We start from the raw sequence: 11,712 nt of genomic DNA, 5'->3' as shown, positions 1-11,712 counted from the left end.
TGGGCACACTGTGGCTGATGTCACACTGTGACTGATGGCATACTGGATGATGGCACACTGTGGATGATGGCGCACTGTGACTGATGGCACACTGGATGATGGCACACTGTGGGTGATGGCACACTGTGGATGATGGCACAGTGGATGATGGCACAGTGGATGATGGCACACTGTGGATGATGGCACAGTGGATGATGGCACACTGTGGATGATGGCACAGTGGATGATGGCACACTGTGGATGATGGCACACTGTGGATGATGGCACACTGGATGATGGCACACTGTGAATGATGGCACACTAGATGATGGCACACTGTGGATGATGGCACACTGTGGATGATGGCACACTGTGGATGATGGCACACTGCGGATGATGGCACACTGTGGATGATGGCACACTGTGGATGATGGCACACTGTGGATGATGGCACACTGGATGATGGCACACTGTGAATGATGGCACACTAGATGATGGCACACTGTGGATGATGGCACACTGCGGATGATGGCACACTGTGGATGATGGCACACTGTGTAGCTGATGAGCACACTATAGCTGAAGAGCTCACTGTAGCTGATGGTTGTGAGCCATCATATGGTTGATGGGAATTGAGCTCCAGCCCTGCTTGCTCCAGCCCAAAGATTTATTTATTATATGTAAATGCACTGTAGCTGTCACCAGAAAAGGATGTCAGATCTCATTATGGATGGTTGTGAGCCACCTTGTAGTTTGCTGGGACTTGAACTCAGGACCTTCGGTAGAGCAGTCAGTGCTCTTAACGGCTGGGCCATCTCTCCAGTCTGCAGCCAGTGTTCTTAACTTCTGAGTCATCTCCCCTTTTCTTTTCCTTTCTTTTCTTGAGTTGTAGCCCTTTCCTTCTTGTGATGTGATGTAGCCCAGGCTGTTCTTAAACGTACAGTGGTCCTCCCGCCTCTCCTGAGTAGTACGTAAGCCTGATACTGAGTGTGATACTACAATTAGTCTTTTGAAGGAGTCAGTTCTCTCTTCCACTCTGTAAGTTTGGGAGCTGAACGTAGCTCATCAGGTTTGAACGTAAGAGTCTTGACTTTGTCTCAGGTCTCCTTTAAACTCCCTCTTGAGTCAACTGTGAGAACTAAGCTTTAGGTTGGTCACACCAAATGCTGTCATGTGGGGGCTGGGGCTCTAAGTCTCAAAGGAAGGGTTACAATCAAGTGCTGGTTTATTGTGGGGAGCCTGATCTAAAGGGCTCGTAGGCAGGCTGTTGAGAAGAAGTCCATAGTCTAGAGTGTGAAGTCCAAAACTGGGAGAGATGATATAAGTGAGAAAAGAGGGGTGGCTAAGGTCAGAGGTTTCTGGATGGAGTTAGCAGCTCAGAGGAGTGAGTGGAGTGTTGGGGGGGGGGGGAGAATGTTGTGGGGACTGGGTGCTGAGCCTTGAGTTTGATTCTAATGCCCCAGAGAATGCTAACTATTACATGTCCTTTCAAAATAATAGCCCCTGGTGTCTTACTTGGTCACATCAAGAAGTAGAATTATGCAGGCACTGTGCCTTTTAAAAAAAATCCCCTTTGCAGCACTTCCTTAAAAAATAGCTATTTAATGCGACTCTGCCAGGGTGTTGTTGATAGCGTCCTTGACATTTCAGTACAGATATCGCCACTTGGTTTTCCTGGTAAGTGTTCAGTTTATGTCTTCCCTGAACCTTTGTATTAAGTGTTCCATTTTCTCCTTGGGATGAATGTTTCTTGGGCTATTGTTTTACTGTCTGTTCCGCTGCGAGAAATAGTAAGCCATTGATAAGCTAAAGCTGAATCATCAGTTGAAATACTGCTTGGAATGGAAAGGCAGGCTTGAGGCTGTAGAGGCTGTGGGTCTTTATAACACAAACTCTAATTAAACTGATTAAGCTCCTTTATTTACAGTTCATAGAAACCTTGTTTTCGGGAGCTAGTAAAAAGAGTTTGCTTCTATTCTCATACTCTAGGCGCTGTTAAAGAGTGAGTTCAAAATACAATAACCTTCAGCACTACAGGGTGAGGTCATAGTTTAAAAGTCATGAATGGCTTTTTAAAAAATACCTAACACTGATAGTATTCATTTGATGGGTGGGCTAGCGCACGACGACAATCTCAGCATTTGGGAGGCTGATACAAGAAGATTGGCAAGTTTAAGACCAGTTTGGACTACAGAATGAGTGTGTGATCTTAGACCAGGCTACACTGTCATTGTGTGAAAAGAGTAAAGAGATCACCCCCCACCCCACCCCCAAAAAAAGAACATAGCCTAAACTATAATTTATACATTTTCTTTTCTTTTTTTCTTTCTTTTTTTTTTTTTTTTTTCGAGACAGGGTTTCTCTCTATAGCCCTGGCTGTCCTGGAACTCACTCTGTAGATCAGGCTGGCCTCGAACTCAGAAATCCGCCTGCCTCTGCCTTCCAAGTGCTGGGATTAAAGGTGTGCGCCACCAACGCCTGGCTTCTTATGTTTTCTTTTAAGTGATCTAGTGCAAAGATGATGTATTGTCATCTCACTGTATTAATCAGTATTAAATGTTGAATATTAAGTAATACTAAAGAGTATCAGCTAGGATTACAGGGTAAGAACTTGAGCCTATGTTTAATGATGAAGTAATCTGTGTTAAAGTCCCACACTTTCTTATGTGGCTTTTCTTTGTTACACCATTCAGCAAGTCACATGAGGATGGAGAACTTAAGGTCATCTCTGACAACCGGTGTCTTAGAGAAAATACAAATCTCAAGAAGGGATAATAATAGCGTGAATCTTTCTTCCTTGAGAAAAAAAGAAAAAGTCACACACAGCCTCTAACTCACAGAAACCCAGTGTTTACTGGAACTCTACACCACCATGCCCCGTGTATAAAATAAGTCGTTGGAATTCTTAAATATGTTCCAGTTATTTCTGTGTCATCAATTACGCAGCGACAGTGATTAACATCAGCTGTCTTCACATTTAAGAAGTTAGAGGAGCCGAGTCAATGGCTCTGCAGGCAAATGTGCTTCTGCTGTGAACTTGAAGACCAGAGTTTAAATTTCCAGAACTCCCACTAGTTAGGTTTTTGCTGCCTGAGTACAAAGTCATCTGGGAAGAAGAAACTTAATTGAGGAAATGTCTCAATTAAGCTGGCTTATGGGTCAGCCTGTAGATCTTTTTATTAATTAATGATTTTATGTGAGAGGGGCTTTGACCACTGCAGGTGATGCTACCCCCCTCGGCAGGTGGTCCTGAGTTAGGTAAGAAAGCGAGCAAGCTGAACAAGTACATCCTCTGTGGTGTATGTCCTGACAACCCTGGATGATGTCAAAGGAAGGTTAGATGAAATAAAGCCTTGTCTCTCAAGTTGCTTTGGTCAGGGTGTTTTATCCTAGTACCAGAGACCAAACGAGTATAGTTTGTCAGGGTGTGGTAGCCTCCTGTAACCTCGAGACATGAGACAGGCGGCACCAGCTGGTTAACTAGACCCAATCAGCAAGCTCTGGGGCACATGAGAGATCCTGCTTCCTTATGTAAGGAAGAGAGTGGCGGAGGAAGACACTGGGCATCAACTTCTGCTCTCTATACATAAGCATGCAAGAGCAGCTTCATGTGCATGCCTGCTCTCTCTCTCTCTCTCTCTCTCCCTCTCTCTCTCTCTCTCTCACACACACACACACACACACACACACACACACACACACACACACACAGTGATAGAAAAGTGAAATATTCAGATTGTGGCATCTTGCATTCATAACATTTTCAAAAAAACAAAAACAAAAACAAAAACAAAAAAAAAAAACCCAAAAACCAAACTAAACCAAAACATTTCCTGGGCCAGGTGTTCATTTAGAATCAAATTAAAAACTACTTTTCTTTTAAGGCCATATCAGTAATCCCAGCACCCAAGAGGCTGAGGCAGGAGAATTGGAGGTCATTCTAGGTTACAGGCTGAGACCTTGTCTCGCAAAACAAAAACAAAAATAAAAACAAAAACAAAGCAAAAGGCAAATAATAAATGTTAGCCTATCTGGAACTGTTTTATTTAATTGGTCTTTCTCTCCTGCCTTCCCCAGAACGTGTATTGAACTCAGAGCCTGCTGCAAGCCAGTGTGCACGCGCTTACTCGCTGACATTTCCGCAACCCAAGACTCTTCAATTCATGAATAATGGTCAGTCGGCATTTTTTTAAAAAAATTCTTAATTTTTGAAACTAATGACTTTTCTTTTTGAGACAGGGTAAATGTATCACATGTTGACCCTGTACTTGCCCTGTTACCAGGACCGAACTTGACCGAACACAGATCATTCTGCCTCCACTTGGCTTACAAGACACAAGCTATCAGGCTCCTGTTTATGCAGTGCTGGGGGGATTGAACCCATAATTGTTAATTATGCCATATAAAAGTTCATACTATATAAAATTAATATGATTTCTATAGACTAAAAGATCAATACTTAAAAAACCAAACTAGGAAAATGGCTCTCACATTTGACAACCCCTGAGCCACTTTTGATTGTCACGACTATAGCTATAGCTTCTTCTTGGGAGAGCCCACGAAACTGGCGAGCATTGTAGGGAAAAGCAGGGCATCCTGCAATGGCAACTTAGCCAGTCTACGATGTCCATGGTGCTGAAGTTGAAACTCCTAACAATCATCTCAGAACGCCTGCATTTGCCATTTGTTTCCACAGACTTGTTGTATTGATCAAGACAGTTTGGGGCAAACATTTCAAGACGCCATTGACATATTGATCCAACAATCAGCTGGAGAAAGTCAATACTCCTCAGGTAAAAATAAGTCATTTACTCTCATCTCCTGGCACACATGTGACAGACATGTACACATACATATGTAAGAGTAATAGGAAGCCTACTAAACTCGCAAAGCTGGGGAAGGGTGGTTTTCCCCTGGCTTCTGAGCTAACCAACATACCTTTATTGATGAGTTCTAGGCCAATGAGACCCTATCTCAAAAAACAGGGCTATTGAAGGATGGTGGATATCTGGAAGTTAACTTAGGCTCACACACATGTGTACTCACACATGTAAACCTGCATGTAGTACACACACATGCAGGCCAAACACTCATATCCATAAAATAACTGTAAAAGGTACTAAGACAAGGGGGTCGTTACTTGAGACCAGCCTGAGATATGTAGCTAGATTGTCTCAATCAGACAGAGTAAACATAAAGTCTGCCTACATGATTACTCATTAAATCATCCTGACTTTCCAGGAATAGCTTCCTGTAAAACAATATATATGTATGTGTGCATATGTGTATATATGTATATTATCTGTGCCATAATTGTGGAGGTCAGAGGACAATATTGGGTGTCATTCTTGCCTCCCACTGTGTTTGGATGAGATTCTCAAAACAGTTGCATATACCAGGCTAGCTGACCCAAGAACTTCTGGAGAGTCTCCTAACTCTACCCCCTATCTTGCCACAGAAAGAGGGATACAGACATGTTTGATGCACTTCACTTAGGTTCTGGGGTTCTGAACTCATCCTTACACTTCTGTGCCAAGTGCTTTCACCAGTATATCATCTCCCCAGCCCAGAAAAAACAACAAACACTTTTGTTCTATATTTCAGGCTTTCCACTCACCCAAGACTTAGTCTGCATGGAAAGATTTTTATCCTAACTCATTCTACAGATTATAACTTCTATTCTACCGACTCTTTGATCTTGATGAAATGCAATATATTGTCTAATGAGTTTTACAGACAGTAGTATTTCAGGGAGTTCCAGCCTGACACTTAGGTACTATAGATAGGTACATAGAATGGAATATTTTTTTTCCGTAGAGGGAATGGGTTATGAAGAACAGTGTCCATAATACAAAATTCCTGGGATAAATGTCATGGTAGAAATACAAAGTGGTAAGAAAGCTTAAAAGGCAGTAGTCAATAGAATAGATGTCACCTTGGGTTGCTTACAGATGTGTTCATATATAAACGCATGTGTAAAGTTACTAAATGTCTTTCTGTTCTGTCTTTATTTAGAAAATAGAAATTACATGGCTATCATTAACCCTTATCCTCACGTCAGAGGCAACGCTAACTACTATGGAATGTCACCCACAGAGAACCCCCTCTATGACTGGAGAGGTGTAACAGTGAGTAGCTTTTACCGAGATCAACTGCCCTGCATGGGAAGACCCATGACAGCCATGCTTTTGCTGTAGAATGAGTGAGTTTATTAAGTTTAGAGCGAAGAGGAGTAAAAGAAGGAAATAGCAGCAGAGAGAGGAAGCTGGGAAGGGTCTGAACAATAACCTGGAGCCCCTGACAGACAGAGGGCCCCAAACAAGTACAACATTCTCCTCGGTGAAACTTCCAAGGAGTCCTTCCCACTATAGACATTATTTTTGTTTTGAGTCAGGGTTTCTCTATGTAACCCTGGCTATCCCAGAACTAACTCTGTAAACTGAGCCAGCCTCAACTTTCAGATCCACCTACCTGTTCCTCATTCCTGAATGTTGGGATTAAAGGCACCACCACCCAGCTATAAACCATTTCTTTAGAAAAGGGATTTGGGGTCCAACTTTAACCTCTTCTCAGGTTGCCAGGTAAAATATGGGCTGCCTGGTCCATTGAATCTGGAGATCTTGTTTACCTTCATAACACTGTAGGCTTCTTGCTGCTGGGGTACAGTTAGTTGTGAGCTGCCATCCCTCATCCTCATATTCTCTTTCTTCTCATTGAGCATCTTTAGAAGAATAATCACCACTGCCTTTTATCCCAGCACTCCAGAAGCAAGAAGAGGCAGGCAGCTCTCTTACGTTTGAGGCCAGCCTGCCTACAGAATGAATTTCAGGACAACCAAAGCAAAACAAAGAAAGAACAATCATCTTTCACAAGGGAGAGAAGCCAAACTTTAGCCTCTACCCCCTGACCTTCTCTTGGTTTGATGCTCATCCTGGAATGCTATATGACTTTAGCACTTTTGAGAATGGAGCATTGGTCTTCAGTCACTGATTGGGGGGCCAAAGGACAAATTCCTACTTAACACATCGCTGTCTTGTATATAGAATGGTTCTGCAGACCTGTATTTGGAAGGAGGCTTCCACCAATCCGTACAGAACATAGCTGAAAGCCAGCTGGTACAACCCCCCTTCTTCCAGCAAAAGGGAGGAAGAGGTATGGTGCTATGACACTCCTGATACTCATGGGCTCAAGGGGATGTCATATATGTATTTTCCGGGTTTTTTCCTCTTTCATTGTGTAGCCCAGGCTGGCTACTCTCTGTGTAGACCAAGCTGTCTTCAAACCTGCAATCCTGCCTCAGCATACTGAGTGCTGAGATTCCAGGCATACAGTGCCATGCCAGATGGAATAAAGAATATTCAGAAATACATTTGTACATATTAATCTGTAGCTGAGCACGGCGGTACATGCTTATAGGTCCAGCACTGAGGCAGAAGGATTGCAAGTTTGAAGCAAACCTGGGCTACATGCTAGACTTTATCTCAAGAAAAATCTGTTAAAACAACATGAATTGAACCACTCCAAGGGTGTTTGGTATTTATTCAACCATAGGCAACCTACTAATGGTTACACTCTTGAAGAAAGTGACACACACACACACACACACACACACACACACACACACACACCACCCTGGCAGCCAGTAGAAATGACTGCCACTTTAATTTCCTGGGTTTCCCTTCCTAGTCATTTTCAGACACCAATGATTACATGATGAAAGACACTGACATTAGCACCCGATTTCATAACTGAAATGGACAATGTTGCTTATGAACAATGGTATGAAAACTTTTGGGGCATTTCTACTCCAGGGCATTTTATGACTCCTCCAGAGCCACTTAATCTAAGTCATGACTACCAATCCCCTTCTTACTACCTTTAGGGCTGAAGAGATGACAGCATTATATAGCACTGGATCTGGAGTTAAAGACAGTAATGAGCTGCTCTGTGGGTGCTGGGAATGGAACCTAAGTCTTTTTTTTTTTTTTTTAAAGATTTATTTATTTAAGTATTTTATGAATATGGGTACACTGTTGCAGTCTTCAGACACACCAGAAGAGGGCATCGGATTCCATTACAGATGGTTGTGAGCCACCATGTGGTTGCTGGGAATTGAACTCTGGACCTCTGGAAGAGCAGTCAGTGCTCTTAACCACTGAGCCATCTCTCCAACCCGGAACCTAAGTCTTAAGCACAGCAAGGGTCATAAGTCAACCCTCCAGTCCCTTGTATGTTTCATGATGTGAAACTATGGTCTGGTCGAACTTTAACTGACTGATGACTGCCTGCCTTCAAATGGATCTCCAGATGAGGAAATCCAGGCTTCCTTCTTTTCCCCAGAGAACAGTTAAAAAAAAAAAAAAAAAAAAAAAAAAAAAACAATTTCCATATCATTTAGGTCCAATGTAAACTATAAGAGGCCCATGGATCTTTCAGGCCCGCCAATGACTGTTCTTAAGTCATCGAGTAAGCAGGCTCATTGCAGCTTTCCATTTCTGGGGTTCAGGAAGTCCTTCCAGGGGACCTTCCAGGAAATCTACAAAGAAGTTGATGTCTCTTTTTTTTCTCCCCACCATTGCAGGCAGGAGAAAGCTTCGGCTGTTTGAATACCTTTTCGAATCCCTGTGCAATTCAGAGATGGTGTCTTGTATTCAGTGGGTTGACAAAGCCAGAGGCATCTTTCAGTTTATATCAAAAAACAAAGAAACACTCGCTGAACTCTGGGGGCAGAGAAAAGGCAACCGGAAACCCATGACTTACCAGAAGATGGCCAGAGCCCTGAGGAATTATGCCAGAACTGGGGAGATCATAAAAATCCGGAGAAAGCTGACCTACCAGTTCAGCGAGGCTGTTCTCCAAAGACTTGCTCCAGCTAACTACCTGGGAAAAGACCTCTTCTACCCTCAGTATGGCCAACCTGATCAGGGCTACCTCAGTTTAAACCACTGGAATGCAAATCACTATGCTCACGGCAGTTACCAGAGCTGACCCCAGCTTCTTGCCTCGCTAGTGTCTGTCAGAAAAGCCAAGCTCTAGAATGTCTCCAAAGCACTTTTCAGGTTCCACACTAAGAAGGCAAAAACAAACAACAAACAACAAAACAGAAAAATATGCAGAGAGACACAGAACATGTTTGAACTTCTGAGAACCTTCCAGGCAGTGTTTACATATTGGTGTTAAAAGAAACCTAGATGTTTCAGAAGGGTACTTACAATTCCGGCAGACACTTTGCTATTTCTAATAAAGTCTTAGTGTCCATGGATTGGGTATCCAAGAACATCCTGGAGCCAGAATGTCTTCAGAAAAATGTGGGGGAGACCAGCATAGGGCCACTTAGTAATTTTATAAATTGAAATAAACAATTGCATTTGAAGCAACTGAAAGCATTTGTAGACTGTCTCTTGCTATGCAAACACTTTATGTCTAGAGTATGTCAGCGCTCATGATTTTGTGGATGCTTGCTTGCCCTGAGAAGGTTTGCCAAGTAGCCTAGACTGTCCTTCAGTTGATGAAATAACAGGCATGTGCCACCATACCAGGTGTACTGGCTAGTTTTGTGTCAACTTGACCCAGCTGGAGTTATCACAGAGAAAGGAGCTTCAGTTGAGGAAATGCCTCCATGAGATACAACTGTAAGGCATTTTCTCAATTAGTGATCAAGGGGGAAAGGCCCCTTGTGGGTGAGACCATCTGGGCTGGTAGTCTTGGTTCTATAAGAGAGCAGGCTGAGCAAGCCAGGGGAAGCAAGCCAGTAAAGAACATCCCTCCATGGCCTCTGTATCAGCTCCTGTTTCCTGACCTGTTTGAGTTCCAGTCCTGACTTCCTTGGTGATAAACAGCAGTATGGAATTGTAAGCTGAATAAACCCTTTCCTCCCCAACTTGCTTCTTGGTCATGATGTTTGTGCAGGAATAGAAACCCTGACTAAGACACCAGGTTTACACTGATTCACAATGAAGCACTTTCTTGTCGTGTACTCAGAGGAAAGTTCACTCAACATGTGCTGCAATACAGAGGGTGTGCCAAAATTTATGTTCCAGGCTTAAAATCACAGTGAAATGTCTTTTTATAATCTAATCCAATCTAATAATGTTAGGTGATCACTGTGGCTTTAGTTTGCAATTTTCTGATTCTAGACATGAGTATTTTGTTTTGGAGATAGGATCTTACTTTGTAGCCCTGGCTGGCTTAGATGGAACTCACAGTTCTTCTTCACACACTGGTATCAAAGGCACGCACTTGTGTTTTGGGGTCATATTGAGGAAATTAATGTTCAACCCACTGTCAGGAAACTTTTCCTGTTCTAGTAGGTTTGGAGGAGGTTTTTTTTTTTTTTATCTATTTTTGTTTGTTTTTCTGAGATTGAGTTTCTCTGTAGAACACAAGGACAGGCTTTGAATAAAGTGATCTACCTGCCTCTGTCTCTTGAGTCACCAGGACTGGTTAGTTTTAGGTTTTATATATAATCTATTTTGAGTTGATTCTTAGATACAAGATAAGGATCCTTTTTCTGTACTGGGAACAGATTTGTCTTAATTTGCCAACTAGATCAAATTAAGGAATTCCTAGGGAGCTGAGATTGACCTAGGCCTACAATTCATTCAAGCTCTTTAGGAAACTGAGGCAGGAAGGTAAGGTTTAATTTAAACATTAACTTTACACAACCTAGAATCATCTGGGAAGAGAGTCTCAGTTGAGGAATTTTGTACATCAAGTTAGCTTGTGAGCATTTCAGTGTGGGAGTTGTCTGGATTGTAACTTGATCCAGCCCACTGTGGGTGGCACCATTCCCTAGGCTGGACCCTGAACTGTGTAAAAGTAAGCTATTAAGTAAGGGTGACTCAAAGGTAGCTGCATCACTGGAAAGGGTGATTCCTTCTGAGAGCTGTATCCATGGAGCTCTCTATATGACTGGCAGGCAGCTTATTGCCTCTTCTAGCAACTGTTTCCCTTTCAGAGTGGTCTTGTGACTCTGGTAAGCTTGAAGCTTTTGCTTACTTCTTGAGACTTCTAAGTACCTTTTACTTTTGAGTCCTAATAAGCCTCCAACCTGAAGGGAATATTTCAATACAGAGAAAGTTGAGAGACAACAGAGATCTTTCTATTTATCTATATAATCTTATGCTAGTAATGCTTTCAATTGTTAATTGTGTGAGATTTCATCTTAATTTCTTTTTCAGATAGTAACACACTGTGTGTGTGTGTGTGTGTGTGCACTTGAGGACCCAACATTTATTTATCTATATATTTAATTCTACTTACTTCTGGGGTATGTTCAGCTTCTGCATGCCCCGAATCTAGTCTAGCAGGCCAGAGATGAAGGCCTCAGTGGGTTTGTAACAGTCAACTAACAGCTCCTTGACTCTAGCAGCCGCAAGTCCAAGAGTTCATTCACATCTATCTCAAACTCTGGGATCTCCTCCTGGCAGACTTAGATTCAACTATTCTAAAATCCACTCCTCCAGATTGAGGCGCTTCCATAGCTGCTTGGGGTCCTCCTTGATGGTGATCTTCCCTTGACTTCTCATCCATACCCCCTGGACTGTTCCGTGCAGGCCACAGGGGGGACTCTGGAAGTAGACTCCAGGCCCCATGCTACCACTGCCTGGCCCAGGGTCCAGGGCAGCCATGCTGGGCCAGTACAGTATGGTACGTCAAGGTGGCCTCCAAGGTCAGGTGAGTGCTTGGGCCCTGTAGTATGCACAGGCCCCGGGTCCTGGACGCCCAGCTGGC

At 43.0% G+C, this 11,712-nt stretch overlaps 1 protein-coding gene and 1 pseudogene across 1 annotated transcript; one reads left to right on the top strand and one right to left on the bottom strand.

The window, feature by feature from the left end:
- Nucleotides 1-1,607: 1,607 nt before the first annotated feature.
- Spic (Spi-C transcription factor (Spi-1/PU.1 related)) lies at nucleotides 1,608-9,362 on the top strand. Its single transcript, NM_011461.3, has 6 exons — nucleotides 1,608-1,656; nucleotides 4,057-4,152; nucleotides 4,676-4,772; nucleotides 5,995-6,107; nucleotides 7,023-7,131; nucleotides 8,561-9,362. Exons 2-6 carry the CDS (start codon nucleotides 4,150-4,152, stop codon nucleotides 8,965-8,967), a joined length of 729 nt encoding a protein of 242 aa, NP_035591.3. The 5' UTR covers nucleotides 1,608-1,656; nucleotides 4,057-4,149; the 3' UTR covers nucleotides 8,968-9,362.
- Nucleotides 9,363-11,237: 1,875 nt separating this feature from the next.
- Gm29807 lies at nucleotides 11,238-11,609 on the bottom strand (annotated as a pseudogene).
- Nucleotides 11,610-11,712: the final 103 nt, after the last annotated feature.

Source organism: Mus musculus, chromosome 10, assembly GCF_000001635.26.
Source record: "Mus musculus strain C57BL/6J chromosome 10, GRCm38.p6 C57BL/6J".
Classification (NCBI taxonomy): Eukaryota; Metazoa; Chordata; class Mammalia; order Rodentia; family Muridae; genus Mus; species Mus musculus.
The sequence above is the reverse complement of the archived record's forward strand: the minus strand, read 5'-3'. Positions and strand labels throughout refer to the sequence as shown.